The sequence below is a fragment of the Nicotiana tabacum genome, chromosome 10, assembly GCF_000715075.1.
Source record: "Nicotiana tabacum cultivar K326 chromosome 10, ASM71507v2, whole genome shotgun sequence".
In the NCBI taxonomy this organism is placed as follows: Eukaryota; Viridiplantae; Streptophyta; class Magnoliopsida; order Solanales; family Solanaceae; genus Nicotiana; species Nicotiana tabacum.
This window is the reverse complement of record NC_134089.1, coordinates 1,026,876-1,044,994: the sequence shown is the minus strand read 5'-3', so window position 1 is coordinate 1,044,994 and position 18,119 is coordinate 1,026,876. Positions and strand designations below refer to the sequence as shown.

General features: G+C 35.6%; 2 protein-coding genes across 3 annotated transcripts; one reads left to right on the top strand and one right to left on the bottom strand.

Moving 5' to 3' along the window:
* Positions 1-8,901: 8,901 nt before the first annotated feature.
* On the top strand, positions 8,902-9,888 carry LOC107773960 (protein S40-7-like). Its single transcript, XM_016593394.2, has one exon. It carries the CDS (start codon positions 9,032-9,034, stop codon positions 9,734-9,736), a length of 705 nt encoding a protein of 234 aa, XP_016448880.1. The 5' UTR covers positions 8,902-9,031; the 3' UTR covers positions 9,737-9,888.
* A 3,008-nt stretch (positions 9,889-12,896) lies between these two features.
* LOC107773961 (beta-fructofuranosidase, insoluble isoenzyme 1-like) lies at positions 12,897-17,703 on the bottom strand. Of its 2 annotated transcripts, NM_001325172.1 has the most exon segments (6): positions 13,107-13,286; positions 13,383-13,479; positions 13,764-14,008; positions 14,105-15,126; positions 15,218-15,226; positions 17,499-17,703. In NM_001325172.1, coding segments are annotated over 6 exon segments (1,758 nt in total).
* Between the last annotated feature and the right edge of the window lie 416 nt (positions 17,704-18,119).

Below are 18,119 nucleotides of genomic sequence, written 5' to 3'. Positions count from 1 at the left end.
TGTTTGTGTCTTTTAATAAGGTGAGCCAATGCTCAGAATTTTAATTAAGGGGAAGAAAATTTAGGTGCGCATCGCTCTAAAATTTCATGGCTATAGGGCATTCGAAGAAAACGTGGGTAATTGTCTCCTCTGCCCCTTTGCATATTGAGCAAGTAATGTCAATGTTAAAGCCAATATAATGGAGATAATTTTTTGTAGGAAGCCGGTTATGTGAGCATTGCCAAAGAAGGTATTTAATCCTATGGAGAGTTTTTAGCTTCTAAATCCAATAGAACTTATAGTTACTAGGTGTTGGAGCGGAGAGAAGTTTATAGGTAGAGCTCGTGGAAAATATACTGTTTGGGGTATGGGCCCAAGTTGGGATGTCTCTAGTATTATTGGTAGTGGCGTAGTTAATGGAAAATTTTTTGTTCCTTATATCCGGAGGAAGAACAAAGGACAGTTTGGAGAGGTCCCAATTGTCAGAAATCCAAAGATCCTTGACTTTGAGGGTTTGGTCAGATTGATTCAGCGGCCCTTGGATAAGAGTATTTAAAGGTGGAAAACCAGGTATCCATGAGAAAAACCAGCAACTAATGTTTTCTGGACCAATTATCCATTCAAGACCCTTACTACAGATTTTTCAGCCGGTCAGAATGTTATTCCAAATGAAAGAGTGGGAGGTGTGGTTTCTTTTACGGCTGTATTTGCTAATTAGTGTGTGGGCCCATATAGAACTTGGGTTGGTGAAGAGTCTCCAAGAAAGACTGGCAAGCGAGAATATGTTTTTTTAGCTGTTTTCCTAAGTCCCAGGCCCCCAGCGTGCTTAGGCTGAGTGACGGTGGACTATTTGATGTAGTGAATTTTCTTTTTCAGAGTGGTGGTGCCCCAGATAAAATCTCTTTGGATTTTGTCAATTTGCTTGAGTGTGGAGGAGAGGAGTAGGGGATAATTGCATTGCATGATTTGGGATAAAGTTGAGAATTGATCTAGCTAGGGTTGTTCTCCCTACGATTAAAAGAAATTTTATTTTTCAACTGGCAAGCTTATAGTTCATGTTGTCAATGATGTAGCATAAGTCAGAGGCCTTAGGCTTACATGTGAGAATATGGAATCCCAATTATTTACCAAATCTATCACTAATTTTAATGTTAAGAATATTTACGAGGTGAGTTTTGGTTTGAGTGTCATAGTTTCGGGAGAAGATGATTTTTGATTTGATATGATTGATTTTTTGTCCTGAAATTTGAGAGAAGAAAAGAAGGCTACGCTTTATTGTGTGGATTGACTTTAAGTTGGCATTAGCTGAAAGAATTAAGTCATACGCATGGAATAGATGCGAGAGTGATGGACCAATGGGGTTGAGCTTGATTGGATCCCAGAGTCCAATATTAACATGATGATTAATATATTTGGATAGTAATTCCATACAAAGAATAAAAAGGTATGGTGACATTGGGTCGCCTTGTCGTATACCTCTTGATGGATGAAATTTTTTAATTTTGGACCCGTTAACCAATATAGCAATTCTGGATGTACTGATGCAGCTCATAATAAGCTTTGTGATTCGTTGGGGGGGGGGGGAGGGGCAATTTAAAGAAGAGTAGGGCACGGTAAATGAAAGACCATTCAAGTCTGTCGAAAGCCTTTTCCATGTCGATTTTTAGTAAGACCTTCCCTTGACGACCCTTAATTTTTTGGATATGATTAATGATATCTTGAATAATAATGGTGTTGTTACTAATTCTTCTACCTTAGAGAAAACTATATTGGCAAGGGCCAATCAGTCTATCAAGGTAGGGCTTGATTCTGTTAACAATAATTTTAGTAATAACCTTGCAAATAGTGTTGTAAAGTCCTATAGGGCAAAAATTATTGAGAATGTTCGCATTGTGAAATTTTGGGATGAGAAAGATATATGTAGAGTTTAGAGCTTTAGGAATTCAGAAATTCTTGAAAATATTATGGCAAAAAGTTAAGACAGAATTCTAACTACATGCCAATATTTTTGGTAAAAAAAAGGGGTGGATTCCATTAGGGCCCCAGGGCCTTAAAGGGTTTAAAGGAAAATATAGTACAGGTAACTTCAAAATCTTTTAACGGGCAGTCCAGTTCAGAAAGATCTATGTTTTCGAAGTTAGTTTGTGAATTACGGATATTTTCCAGGTGTTTCTATATGGTCGGTTTGAAAAGCTTTTTGGAAATATTGAGCAGTGTGATTAAGGATTTGTGCTGGATCATTAATCTAATTACCATTACTATATTTGAAAAAGGAAATACTATTCTTTCTTCTACGATTTATAACACTTAGGTGGAAGAATTTTGTATTTGCGTCCGCATCGTTGAGACAATTTAAACGGGAACGAACTTTCCAATAATCTTCCTCTATTTTCAAGGTGTTGTTATAATTAGATATAAGATCATTTTCTAGAAGGTGTAGAAAATGGCTAGTGGGATAATTTGGGGAGGATTGGATACCTTGGAGTCTCGCAAGGATTCTATTTTTTTTCCTATTAGTATTGCCAAAGGTGACCTTTGCCAGTGCATAACCTTATGTTGGAAATAGTCAGTGGCTTCAAGAAGTTGTCTCTCATGCCAAGAGTCTTTGACAATGGTTTCAAATTCATTGTGATAACACCAAAAGGTTTCAAGCCCAAAGAGTTTCCTACTAAGATGAGGGAAAGACCTTTTGAATTGGAGAAATAAAAGGGTATGGTCTGAGTAATAGATGCATCAGGATATTGGTTGAGTCACAGGGTGTTGATAAGACATCTGTCTAGTCATTCTAGGATTAGACCATTGGAGTTTATTCTACTGTTAGTCCAAGTATATTTTGCACCTTTAAAGCCTAGGTCTATTAATTTGCAATAATTCACACATGACCAAAAGTGTGAGGAGCGTTGAGTATTAATAGGTCTACCTCCCCATTTTTCGTTTTGGGAGAGTATTTTATTAAAATCCCCTCCTACTAGCCAAGGGCCTTGATAAGTATCCGCTATGGCGCAAAGGCTATTCTAAAGATTACTACGCATATTAAGAGAAGTACTGGCGTATAAAATACTAATAAGACTAGGGGGTTGGATAGGAGATACCTGGAGCATTGCATGGATTTCTTGGTGGGATCTGCTTATGAGATTCAGTGTAACTAAATTCACAAACCAAAGGATGACTATTCCTCCAGCAAGGCCTACGGTTGGAACCTCCAGCATATCAGAGAAGTGAAACTCATCACGGAGAGAGGTATGATCAGTCATTTTGATTTCCAACAATTCAACCATGGCAGGGTTATGAGTGTTAAGCAATTCCCTAAAATTTCTTTTAGACTCATCATTGTTCGCACCTCTAATGTTCCAAACTACAAGACTCGTTGATCTATTCATTAGGAGATGGTTGTTGTTGAGATTGTTGTTCCCTAGCCCCTCGTGTAGGAGTTGAGTGAATTTCCTCAGAGATGGGCTCAGTACTACTGCAAAGTTCCCTGTCGCTTCTAGGATTGGAGGGTGGATATCGATGGAGTATTTGTAAAGGGCCACTGGACACTTGAGTATGTACTTCCTGTCCTGCATCTCTTGGAATAGCATGAGAGATGCTTCTCTGATGCTTGAAATTTCGGTGAACGATCCCCTGACCTGTGGAATAATTATTTCCTCTACCATCTTTTCTAGTATCTCTTGGTCCTCTTGTTCTTGCTAGTTGGGAGGGTGTTGTTGGTTATATATATCCAATGGGATCGAATTGTGTTGTGGAATTGGCTGCCATGGGTAAAAAATAGGATGGTCCGTCACTTGATTGACCGGAGTGAAGAAGAGGAGTTGATATAGTAACTCCATGTTATTGAGGGGGTTGAAGTGTTGCATGAGGTTCCAGTGTGCTTGCATGTTGTGGAATAGGGTAGGATCTAGAGCTGGGGCTAATGGATCTAGAACGTTGGCTAGCCACATGTGATTTATGTAATTCCCCATTGCTAGGGCCATTCCTTCCGATATCAGTCGTGCTAGGAAGTTCGGATTCTGTAGAACAATCCATTCTTCCTGACCATTGATGATCATCGGGAAGAAGGCTGCATGGCCTTGTAACCCCTGTTCTATCCAAGTTTGTGGATCTTGATTGGGAATGGGGTGTGGTGATTGAAGGGTTGAATGGAATTTGTGGAGGAAAATGTGGGAAGTGCGCCATTGTTTTCCTTAGCAGGAATTGTGAAAGTATTTTGGATTTGTTGAGGATGGTCTGGACGTTCATTATTTACCAAGGGGGAAGATATAGATGGTGTGGTTGAGTGCATATTTGGTGTTAATGATTGCAAATCTAAAAGGGAATATTTTGCATGCATGGGAGAAGGGGAAGATTGGGGAAGGGGATTACCGGTGATTGGAGGGAGTGTTGTCATTGACACTTGGCTAATGTCTTTTGCCAAGTGTTGTTGTAATTTTTGGTCTTTATAAGGAGAGATAATATGCGTGTTGGCTGTATAGGTAGGGTGATTAGTTGGCACTAAGTTGGCATGTATATTAGGGTTTGAGTAGTTGCATGAGTTTGGGTTGCCACGTGTACCTTCTTGAGTGGCTGCTCTTGTGAGGGCTAGGGAGTGCTTAGGAGTTATCGAAAGGGAGGCGTATGCAGCATGTTTGTCAGTGACATAATTCGTTTGTTTTTCTGCAGTGATGGAAGTGGATTCCTGAATTAACAGAGAATCAAATTTATTAGAAGTGGGTATTAATTCATCTTCCTTAACATTAGGAGGAGGGATTGAATTAATATTGTTAGGGCCCATATTGTCAGAGTTATTAAAGAGAATAGAGTTATTAATAGCTTTGTAAGTTAATTTCTGGGTGTTGAGATACTTACCTGACACTGCATCATAGATTTTAACATCGATACTAGTACCTGGTTGTGAAATAATTGCTAGGGAATTTATGTGTTGTTTTTCCGTCGATTTCTCTTTTCCTTGGTTCCTCCGCCTGTTGAAGGTGACTACGTGCCATTGATCTTCTGGTGGAGGTTGTGGGATGCTCCTTTCTTTGTCAAGATCCTGTAAACCGTTGTTGTAATCTAGCGTTATCTCTGTATTTTTTGGTGCTTGAATACATGTGTTAGCTGTGTGCCCAAGGTGGCCACAATTTTTGCATATGAAGTTATTCCCTTCATAAACAAGTTGTTGTAGGTGTGTGCCTATTAGGATGCATGTTTGAACTGGTCTATCTAATGGCAATTCAATACAAAGACGCGCGTATCTTCCTCTGAGTGTAGCGCTGGTGCAGGCGTCAATCTTGAGGAGATTTCCAATTGATTTGCCAATTGTTTTTAGTATTATGCCATTGTAGAATTTTGTACGGAGTTGTGGTAGTCGAACCCAAACTACCGTGTGAATCTGTTTGGCTTTCTCTGCCACAAAATTTGGTTTCCACTGTCGCACTAAAAGAAAGTAGCCATAATGAACCATGGGCCATTTTGAAGAGCTTGTATCATATTTTCGTCCTTAGTGAACTTGATAATGAAGAAGTCATGACCCAGATCAATTAGAGGAAAGGGTTCAGTGGGTTTCCAAAGCTTTGCAATTTGTTTTCTTAGGTATAGATGTTGGATTCTTTTCCCAATCAATTTTACAATCAAGGAGTATTTCCATGGTGAGTACATCCTATTCCGGTCGGCTTCAGTTAATATTATTTCTTTGATACCCTTAGTACTAGTAGTAGGAGTATCCAACATCATGGCTTCCATGGTTGTGTCACTTTGAGATTCTTGGGCATGTGAGTTGATAGGGGATATGGGGCTATCTTGGATCATTGAGTTGATGTCTACCATGGATTCATAGGCTAGTAGTTTTTCCTTGAAAGATGGAATTTGGGTGCTTTGTTCCCCACGCTTGAGTTCGTTGGGAATGTTAGGGGGTTTTTGGGGGATGTGTGAATTCAGATCCATGTCTGAGTTGATGATGGCGTTGTTCATGGGAGAGAGAGAAATTGATAATACGTATGTTAGGAAGACTTGGTCACAAGTTTAATTGATAATTCAATAACAATAGTAACAAACCTTGCTATTCATGTTTGCTGGCACAATTTTCATTATTAATGTTTTGGGTGAATGCATTTTAAGATTGGCCCATATTGAAATAGAATGGTGTCATATAAAGTAGTTTTCCCAGCCAAAGTTCCTGGCTTTGGACCATGAGTGTGATTCCACGTTACAGCAAATCCATGCAGACATTTCATATGAATGGTATTTACATCACTCTATGCTCCGATGTACTAAAAACATGACCTGTAGTCGCAAATGTCCATCTATTCCACTTTATATGACATTCTTCGTATTATCGACGTTCCAAGAATTTTGACGCCATTCTATTTCTCTAAAACTTTCACCATTCTAATGTTGCTTTAGCATTTTCTTCTACCCTCATTGAATAAGTCAAACATCTTTGACAGTGATAACACAAATACCTACAGATGTAGTAACTTCTACCATTTCAATACAATGCAAAGTTCTTGAGAAACTCTTAAACCTAATATGCCCCATTGCTAGAAACTAAGATCACAAAAATATTCATCACTACACTATACTTTCTTAAATGTCCATCTATTCCACTTTATACGACACATTCTATTTCTCTATCACTACACTAAGACCACAAAAATCAACATTTTGTTCGATACATATTGAATATTTTTGTGGTCTTAGTTTCTAGCAATGGGGCATATCAAGTTTAGGAGTTTCTCAAGAACTTTGCATTGTATTAAAATTGTATAAGTTACTACATCTGTAGGTATTTGTGTAATTATTGTCAACGATGTTTGACTTATTCAGTGAGAGTAGAAGAAAATGCTAAAGCAACAGTAGAATGGTGAAAGTTATAGAGATATAGAATGGTGTCAAAATTCTTGGAACGTCTGCAATAGGAAGAATGCCATATAAAGTGGAATAGATGGACATTTGTGACTACTGGTCATGTTTTTAGTACATCGAACAGAATGGTGTACACTATCACTACACTAAGACCACAAAAATATTCAATATGTATGGAACAGAATGTTAATCACCCAAATTTATTCGTTACAAAATAAAAGATATTGATATTTTTTTAACATATTTTTATCTGCAAGCGCGTGGTATATGTGAATTAATTTGTGTGCGTGGAACTTGAATAATGTTGGAATTTTTACACAAATAATCGACCATATTAATTATTTACCTTTTCTAGTCATATACATAGATTATATATGATTATACATATTTAATACATAAATTATGCATATAATATACATTCACTGGCTATTTTTAGTTTAAGTTCTAGGGTGGACAGCTATTTGGGTTAATTCTTCAATAATGTTAAAGGTGATTGCTATTATGGATGGTATAATAAACGAAGAGTTGGGTGAATGAAATTTGCAACTGATAGCTTGTTTTAATATTATGTTGATTGTAGTGATTAACCGTTTTAGGTATGTTTGAAATTTATTCCTAGGTATTTTAGTGTGCTATCTACAACAAGATAGCTTTAATGTTGAACTAATTCATCGTTTGATCAATTTTATTTTCATTTTAAGCAATTTTATGAAACAACTTGGTGAAATCGTTAATATTAGACGTTTAATCAAAATTTTAAAGTCTTAGTACGTGGGATACATAAAACTTTCATTTGGTACGAGGTATAAGAAGGTATAGTGATGGTATAAAAATTTACGGAGAAGGTCCAAATATACCCCTTTACTTTCGAAAATGGTCTAAGAATAACCCTCGTTATACTATTTGGCTATCTATACCCCTGCAGTCATACTTTGGGTTCAAATATACCCCTCATTTAAACGGAGGGACACATGTCATTGTTTTATTGGCCAATTCTAAATATCTCCTAATTAATTAAAAATACCCATTATTCATACCCGAAAAATAATTTTATAAAGCAATTTTTTTTTTGTAAAAACTGGAAAAAACTGATTGTTTTTTTACTAAAAACTGAAAAAAAGAAAATATTTTTTTTTCATTTTTTACAAAAAAATCTGCTTTAAAAAAAACTGAAAAAAACTTTCTAAAACAATGTTTTTATAAAAACTGAAAAATAATTTTCTAAAGCAATTAAAAAAGGGAAAAAACTGATTTTTTTTACTAAAAACTGAAAAAATTGAAAATATTTTTTCCAGTTTTTAGAAAAACATTGCTTTAAAAAAAACTGAAAATAATTTCTAAAGCAATTTTTTTGTAAAACTTTTAAAACAATTTTCTAAAGCAATATTTTGTAAAAACTGAAAAAACAAATATTTTCTTTTTTTCAGTTTTTAGTTAAAAAAATCAGTTTTTTCAGTTTTTAATTATTTTAGAAAATTATTTTTCAGTTTTGTTATCCAGTTTTTACAAAAATATTATTTTAAAAAATATTTTTCAGTTTCTTTTGAAGCGGAATTTTTTGTAAAAAATGAAAAAAAAATATTTTCGTTTTTTTTTCAGATTTTAGTTAAAAAAATAATTTTTTTTCAGTTTTTACAAAAAAAATTACTTAATAAAATTGTTTTTCTGGTATGGATAATGAGTATTTTTAATTAATTAGGAGATATTTAGAATTGGCCAATAAGTCGATGATACGTGTCCCTCCGTTTAATTGAGAGGTATATTTGAACCCAAAGTATGACTGTAGGGGTATAAATAACCCAATAGTATAACGAGGGGTATACTTAGACTATTTTCGAAAGTATAGAGGTATATTTGGATCTTCTCCTAAAAATTTAATACTTACCTTAATACTTTATTTGATTAGCAAATATGATATAAATTATTTCGAAATTAAAATTGATATCGGGATAACTTATAACTTGTAGGGAGAGTGACTTACTTAGGGCCGGAATAAATTATACATTCTTCTTTGTTGTTTATCTTGCAGGTCAATTGCAAACGTTAAATATAAGTGGGACCTGCTAGATTGTAGTCTCAAGTAGGTCCAACTATGAGTGACAAGGATCCCACGGAGTGAAGTGGTTGTGTGCTTTTAAAACGAGAACATCTAGAGAGGTTTCTTTCATTCATACGCAAAAAACGGAAGTGGGAAGTGGAGTGACGACGCTCGATGGACCAAAACGGTGTCGTAGCTTTTCGCCACCGTCGTTCGCCGTCCTCCGATCGATTTCTCGGCGTATTCTCTCCACCGCAGACTGATAGTACTATCGCCGGCGATGAGCTTAACGAAGATGATGTTTTCTGGACCGGAGACTTCACTGAACCTCAGCGCAGATCTACTTCCCCTGCTTCTTCAAACAGTTTCCGTCGGCAAACCTTCCGTCAGCCGGAGAAATTCGGTATTCTCGCTGCATTGCCTGAGGATTACCGGAAACTTAACCGTCCGGTTGTTTATCGGAAACGTTCGATAACTTCCTCACCTTCGTCGCCGATTTCGTCTTCGCCGATGCCGTCTTTGCGAGCTTTTCCGACGATTCCGAAGCCACCATTGGACAGAGAAAATAGCTATAACCGTAATAACTATTCACAAACGATGCCGGCGAGGAAGTTCCAACACTCGGCTCCAGTGAACGTTCCGATGATGCCGAAGAAGGCGACGCCGAGAAACGGCGAGCTTGCTGACGTGGAAATCGATGACGATGAGGGCGGCTACGATGAGATGCTTCCGCCTCATGAGATCGTAGCGGGAGGAGGATCCTCTAGATCACCTAAAACCACGTTTTCGGTGCTCGAAGGCGTCGGAAGAACACTCAAAGGGAGAGACCTTCGTCAAGTTCGAAATGCTGTTTTTCGCCAAACAGGTTTTCTAGATTGAAACGATAAACAAGCAGCTCAGTTAATTTTTGATATATTTACTTATATTGTTACATATATCTGGACTTAGAAGTGAAAATATTATTCTAGTAAATTTTGGTGTACATTTTGGGAAATGGAGATCAAGAGAATATAAAATGGAAGATAGTTCTGTTAGATTTTATATGATTGTGATTGCAACAACTTCGTTTCTTCTGAATTGGAATTACGTTATCTTTTTATTAGCTTTTAGATAGTCTTCTGTTTATCCCCCAGGGCTTTGGTCTAGTGGTAACTGCGCAACACTTGATGTGTGGTGTTAGGTGCATGTCACGGTTCGAACTTTAACAGTGATAAAAGTTTGGTAATTAAGTGGGGAAGGGTAGAGGGGCGACTCATTATCCACTGAGTTAACCATTCGCTGCTAGCCTTCTGGGAATTTCTCGGTTAACAGAAAAAAACAAAAATAGGCCTCTGTTTATTGTCTAATGTTGGTCTATAGTTTGGAAAACATATTGCTATATGCTATGTAGATTCTCCTGTACTTGTGCTAGTGCCTAAGTGCCACTGAATTGAAGTTCTAATATGTGGCTCGGTTTAAAGATATAATTACCATTAGATAGAGGATTTATGATTTTGTTCATGTTTCATGATTTGACAGGTGGTAAAACATCGATTGGTCCAAATGATATACTATAATTTTGTCATTATACCCTTCGGTTCACTTCAATTGTGCTGTTTTCTTTGACATTTATAGAATTGAAGAATTAAGAACCAAGAGTTAATCGAATGGTGGTAATGAATGGAATAATCCATGTTTGGATGAAATAATGGTATGAGTAACTTGGAATTTATTTGATAATGAACGAGTTGGGTTACCCATGGTTTAGGTAACCTAGATGGTTGAACTAGGGGTAAGATGACCGAAAGAAAGAGAATTGAGAGTTCAAACTATAGTTTGACCAAATTAAAGTAGCTATGATATTGGTTGAAGCTATTAATACCTAGATTGGTATTGCTTGATCCTCGATTGTTGAATAATTCAACAGTTGGCTTGAGTGAGCTTCGTATTTGGGTTAATTTCTCTGCACGTTCTTTGTTAACCAGTTTGCTAGGCCCATAGCAGGGAGCCAAGTTCTTATTTGTATGTTCATGGACATGTAGCCTCCGGCCATCCATGTAAAGATTTTCATCAAGGACTTGACACCATGAACATGTTCTTTTAACTGCAATCAAGGTTTGGCAGTTCATCTTTCAGATCCACCTTAGTAAGCGCGTCTTGTCATGAGGCTTCTTCAAGCAGTTGCCTTCCTAGTTGAAGTGTCTTTATCTCCATCAATCACATGGTCCCTTGCATAGTTCACATCTGATGCATTTCACTGGGTAATTGCCAGTTATTTGATTTGATCGTTTGATCACATATTTACATTTTCATGGTACAAATAATTAGTCACTTTTCAAACTGAGTGATTACCACAGTGAAGATTCTGTGGCTCCTCCCTCAAAGCTACTATAATTGGCAATGGTCTTAATCACCATTTATATCTTGTAGTTTCCCTGTCAAGTTAAAATCTCTATCAATCATATCGTTGTTTACTTTCTTGACCATTGATGCATTTCAACTGCTACACTTGTTGATTGATTGACATTAACCACCAGATGACTTCTGTGCGTGCTGTCTTAAGATATAACTTGCAGTCCTTCTTTAACTCTAAAGGAGTGATTCCTGTTTTTCTGTTCTAAAAGAGTTAAGTTGTAGAGGAGTTGAGTTGGATGTTGAAATTTACTGTCTTGTCTTCAATGATTTATTTAGTGCTTTATCTCTTGATGTTATCTGACTGTTCTCTATTTTCAGTCCCAACATTGGAAAGAAATATTAAGGCATAGTTCACGTTTCAACTTTGTCATTGATTGCTGTTTTTCTTGATATTGGAAAATCTAATTTGGACTACCACTTCAATCTTATATAATCTGTTCACATGTGAGGGGAATCCTGCTAAATCTGTGGTTTTTTTTGCGGTGACAGAGCCCTATGCTTCTGCCAATGGAGCCTTGTTGCATCAATAGGTTCTTTATTCTACTGGTGCCTTTATTTTCTATTTTCATTTCATGAGGCAATTGAAAGAAAGTAACCCAGTGTATCTGAAGGGACAGTGGCAGTACTTTGTTGGTTTTTATTTGCCTTCTGATTGCTGTGATCATTAATATCTCTGATCAGGCCGAATGAGTAACTCTGATCAGGCCAAGGAGAGGAGATATCAATGAGCATGGTTTTTGATCCTTTGTAACTTGGATGGTGCAAAAAAGTCAGTTAATTTTTTCGCCGCCCTAGCCTTGGTTAGAGTTATTTGGTACCTTACTAGGAAGGATACAAATACTTGGTGCAATAGTTGAGCAACATGCAAGTACAAGGTATTTGATACCTTTTTTCAATGAGGAGTTATTTGATACCTTTATGAGGAAGGATACAAATACTTAGAAAAATAGCTGAGATACATTCAAGTTGATTTGAATGCTATGATATCTAAAAAAGAGCACAGGTAGCAATGGTTATTATGAGCAATAGCTTCATCTTTTCTTATGTCGTAAATTAACTTATTAGAAACTGTGGTATGCTATCCAAGGTAGGTAAACATCATCAACTAGTAACCATCATAATGATTTTTTGAGTGTTAAGAATTAAAGCCAAAGGATAAATTTTATTTATAATTCTAGGGAAATTCTAGGATTTCTCCAACTTAACCGACTATGAGAAAGTACCCAAAAGGAGAGAAAGGGAAAAAATAGGGAAATAATTCTTTGATGATCTAAATGTAATTAGCATTCAATTTAGAAGAAAGGTGATGTTTTTCATTATGAGGAGAAGTTCAGGAACACAAAGTCTTCACTGAGGTTTTACAATTTACGTGACCTTAATCATGTAGCATAAAATTTTAGATGAGGTGGGCTTTGCAAATTCGGAAACTTCAAGGTAGGCTCTTGCAAATTGGAGGGGTGTTTTACTAATTCCATTATGTTTGATTTGCCTTTCCTGTTATTTTCTTTTTCTTTCTTGTTATAGGACACAACCTTCCTTTCGTAATATGAGATTCCATTTTTTTTTTTATTTCTTAATACCAAAATAGTTTATAATTTCGGTAAATGCACAATTTAATAAGAAAGCAAATATGCTTTATTTTGAAGAATAATATATTCTTCTCATTAATTTAGAACAATAATCTGTACAAAGATACTATAGTGATAAATTCTATAGAAACTTCGTCTTTTCTTGATAAGTTCTTTAGGACTTGTAGATCCTACTTTATCAAATGCCTGGGAAAAGGTCTCTCTATCTATCAATCAATCTATCTATTTGTTTATTTATTTTTCCCAAGTTTATTTCTCACAACTTTTTAGTTTATTTTAGGTGTATCCATGCTCCAGGCATCTAGAGTCTCGATTGTGATCATCTCTGTACCATTGTTGAAGGCAAATAAATGTGCTTTGTCGTGAATTGCTAATGTTGGATAAGCCCTTGATGTTATGCATAATTTGCCACCAGCACCAAAACTTTCCACTACTGAGTTATCAATCTGCAAGCATATACATAGTGGAAAATTAACAAAAAGAGTTAAAAGAGAGAGTAGATATAGAGCACATTCACTAAAAGATGCTGAAACAAAATTTACCAAACTCCTAAGAGATAACTTTTTGTCCACTAAGTCCACATCTACATATCCAGCAAATGAGGGTTTGCACATTGCATTATAATGTTGAGTGGTAGACCTGTCAATAAAGGTGAATTATGAGGTTAGTTGATTTCTAGAGATTTTAAGTTGTGTTGATGTTCAGTTTTATTGATAAACTATATTTGGTTAAACGCCATAGTTATAGTTTTGGGTGAACCAAGAGCTATGTTGCGCGGACCCTCCAAAATGCTGCCATACCTGTGTTGGATCTTTCAAAAATACACTACTTTTGGAAGACGGTATTTTCAGAGAGTCCGAGTAGCTTAGATAAAAATTATTCTCTTTTAGGAGGTGTAGGGATGGAGTTCTAAGAAAACAAACCTTGTGGCGTCAGAGCACATAAGAACCTTAAAATTTTCTTGAGCTTTGAACACTCTGAAAAAAACAGGTGTGTATTCTTCTAAGTTTTGAGAAGCCAATGTTGCAAGGCCAAATGGCCCAAGCCCACCTGGAACAGTTGAACCCTTAATTGCACAAACATCTTGTGCATAAAGATCAGCCCAACTAGGATCAAATGGCTCTGCCTTGTCTAAGCTAGAGAAGGAGAATGTCACTTCAACATCAGCCTGGCAATTTCAATAGATGTCCCAACTTAGCCTTAACTTGTGAAGAAAATTTTATTTAAAATGCTTGCAAATTAAAAACTAGAAAAAAGTCTAAACCTGCGACGCTGTGATTCCTTTAACTTCAATCTTTTCTCCATTATCCAGCCTTTTGTTGCTCAATCGGACATTTTGCTTTCTTAGAGTTTTTAATTCTTCAATAGGCCATTGAACTAATTGTTTACCACTGAAATCAAGCCATACTTTACGCGGGATAGCCTGAATTCCAGCCCATCCTTTGTTGTTTTCATTATTGGGGAGACCATCTAATTCATAAGACCAACCCCACACGATTCTTCGGTCCTTACTAGGGTCGTAGAACGACTTAGACGCGTAGAAAATGCCATAGTCAAGTCTCAATCCTTTCCAACCATCGACTGAAGTGTTATCTGGAATATACCTATCTTGTTTGGCATCATATGTACCAATTGTGTAGTACTCAAACGCGGCAACAGGAAGGCTATTCTTGAGAACGTACTTAACATATTTTCCGTTGTACGATGCATCTAAACCATTAGAACCTTGCAAGGAAACAGGAAAAAAATCTGGGCATTCCCAATTTCCTGTTTTGGCAGATGAATGAAGTGGATGCTCAGCCTTGATCCATTTCATGAAATTCCTACTTCTATACAATATTGCCAACCCACCACGGTTTCTTGAACTTCCTACCACAATTCTCCAATGACCATCTTTGCCCATCCAAGCTGTTGTCGGGTCACGAAATTGGGTCTTGGTGATGCTGATATCCGGGACGATCAACGGGTTGTTATCGGGCTTGTTCCATTCACGGAGATATGGATCGGATAAGTTGGCCGGGACGGCGTAATTTTGGACTTGGGTCATGTTGGCATCTACCACTCCAGTGTACAAAATAATGGGCTTGTTACCAGGGAGAATAGTTGCTGAACCAGACCATGTTCCATATTTGTCAAATGGTTTGGATGGATAAATTGCAGGCTCTAAATTAATCCAATTGATTAAGTCTTTTGAGACTGAATGAGCCCAAACAATGTTGTTCATTGTTGATCCTTTTGGATTGTACTGGTAGAATAGATGATAGACTCCATTGTAATACATTGGTGCTGTTGGTAATTACATGAAAAATCAGTATCATAAATGAATAATTGGTGATTAAATTATATATATAAAAAGAAGATAAAATTTCTGACTCACCATTGGGGTCTATTTGTATGTTTGAAGGCATCGAGAAAGACCATAAAGAAAAAAATTAAAAAAATTTGTAAATAAACAATTGAATGTGAGTACTAAATCTGCATAATTTAATATTGATGAATAATCAAATAATAAACAAATGAAAAGTGAAATTACAAAAATTTAGGAAATGCAGAAAATTATTATTTGTCTTCCCTAAAATATTGTAAGTTGCTGATGGGGACAAGATCCTTCTTACCAACCCCTTCTGCCCATATCACACACAAATATAATATAATTAAGAAAAAATAAGAAAAAATTAGCAAAAGTTCTACGTATGTCTCAACTGGTATTTCCAAGAAAGTAGGTGTAATTTATTACTCTCTCCATTCACTTTTACTTGTCTACTATGGACTTTGAACACTCCTTAAGAAATAATAAATGAAGTGCATAATTTACCATAATACCCATATTAATTGATACATATTTTTAGTGGATTTGAAAAAATGATTTGAAATGAGTAATTAATACTATGAGTATAACAGAAAAAAAGAAATTGTCTTCTCTTGATATGCGAAAAGTGACAAGTAAAAGTGAAAATCTATTTTTAGAGCCCGTTTGGACATAAGAAATTTTTTTCTTTTTTCCACAAAAAAATCACTTTTTTTTCGAAATCAGCGTTTGTTCATAAAATTTTCAATTTTCATTTGAAGATGCATTTTGAAAATTTTCGAAAATTTGAAAAACTTCAAAAAACTGTTTTTCAAAATTTTCACTCAAATCACTCACAAAACTTTAAAAACAACCCAAAATTATATTCATGTCCAAACGTAACTCTAAATTTCAAATAACATTTTCACTTGTATTTTTTTTTCCTATTTTGGAATTTTACAATTCTTATGTCCAAATGTCACTTAGAATATTGGATAAGTAAAAGTGAACGGAGTGAGAGTATAAGTAATTAAAGCAATAGGCCGACAGTTCCCAAGTAGGGGGTTGCAATTAGTGTCCTCTAATTGTATTTACTTGTATAATAAGTACTCATTATTAGGGAGCTGGTTCCTTTTTCGTTTTTTGCTTTTGGAACTCACACGTGTTTCAGTAGGATCTATCTATTAAAGTGTAAAAATCATTTTCATCCCCTAATTTTATCTTAAAAATCAAATCACTCTTCCAACACTAAATAATATATATTTCGCTCCTCCTATCATATGCATTTTCTATTTTACCCTTGACATTTTCAATTTCTCCTCTATTTTTTTTAATATTATATAAGATGTATTTTATCATTAGCCTAAGTATTTTACCAATTTTAATATCTTATGATAAATTATATAATTAAAACTCAATAAAATTTAACTAGAATAATACCTTTATGAATTTGCAAAAACAATTATCGTTACTCTTTTTTATCGTTACATTAATATTATCTATATATTTAAGTTTTACTTTCTCTTTTATTCTTTATTACATGTTTCTGTATATATCTTCGGACAAGAGCGGGTTGCTCTAGTGGTAAGCACCATCCACTTCCAACTAAGAGGTTGTGAGTTCGAGTCATCCCAAGGGCAAGGTGGGGAGTTCTTGGAGGGAGGGAGCCGAGGGTCTATCGGAAACAGTCTCTCTACCCCAGGGTAGGGGTAAGGTCGGGTTGTTGTTGTTGTTCTGTATATATCTTTGAATATTTATTTTCATTAACAAAATATTTTCTAAGTTATAAATATATAATCTTTTAGGAATTTCTTAGAAAATCTACCTCTATGTTTAATTATTTTTTTATATTACTGAACTAAATTTTATTTGATTGATATTAATAAGATCTGTTATTCTAATATTTTAATTGCGCCCATTTGTTTCATTATTCTAACTTCAATAAGTATATGATTGATTATTGTTTTTCACCTTTTTTAAATTTTATGTTCACTATAGGTAAATTCATAACATAGAATAAGAAAATATTGTGATATTAAAAAAGTAAAAAAAAAAAAAGTAGATGAAGGCTAATAAGATCGAGGGTAAAATAGATATTTTAAAAATACAAATGAGTTTAGAGGAGTAGGATGTCTATTGTTTAATGTTACAGAATAAGTGTTAAGTACTCCTTCATTTTTAATCGGAAGTCTCGGGTTCGAGCCCTAGTTATGGAATTGACTTTGTTAGACGCCTAATTACCCCTCAATGCCGAATTTAGTGGATCCTAATGCCGATACCGAGCAAAAAATGGATATATATATATATATACACATATCAAAAGCAACAACAGAAGAGGGGGTGGGGTGGGTGGAAGGGGAGAGAAACGTACCATTCATACAGTTCTTGGGGGGTTGAAAATGGTAACCAGTTCTGTAGTTAGAAGTGATATTAGCATCTTTTGAGGATTGGAAGCACGTAAAAACGTCATAATTGAAAGCAAACACAACATAGTTAGATAAAATTATAAACAAGCAAACCAATAATATGAAAACTGGCAAAGCACAATGAAAAGAGCTTTTTCTAAACAGCTCCATTTTCCCTATTGGACTTAATTTGACAGAAACTCTTTATTTTTCTTCTTCTTCTTCTTCTTGTTTTGTTTTCACTTCTGTGATGTGGAGAAAGAAACTGAACAATGGAGAAGAACCGAAAGCTTGAGGAGTATTTATAGAGAAATCAGATGAAGTCATAGTCTTATTAAAAGGTGCTATAAAGACGAGTCTATAGTTTATATCTGGAGCTCGAAGTCGAAACCTCTGATTAAGGACGAAGAAGTACTTACCATCATAGGCGGATCCAAGATTTTTACGCGACGAGAACACGTTATTCTGCTCATCTAGTGCCCCTAAAGGCTTCTAGTATTCAGGGTGCCACGTGCTTTAAATTAATCATTTTAAGGATATAGACATATACATATACAAAATTTCTCCCGAAGCTTACAGGGTTCGGT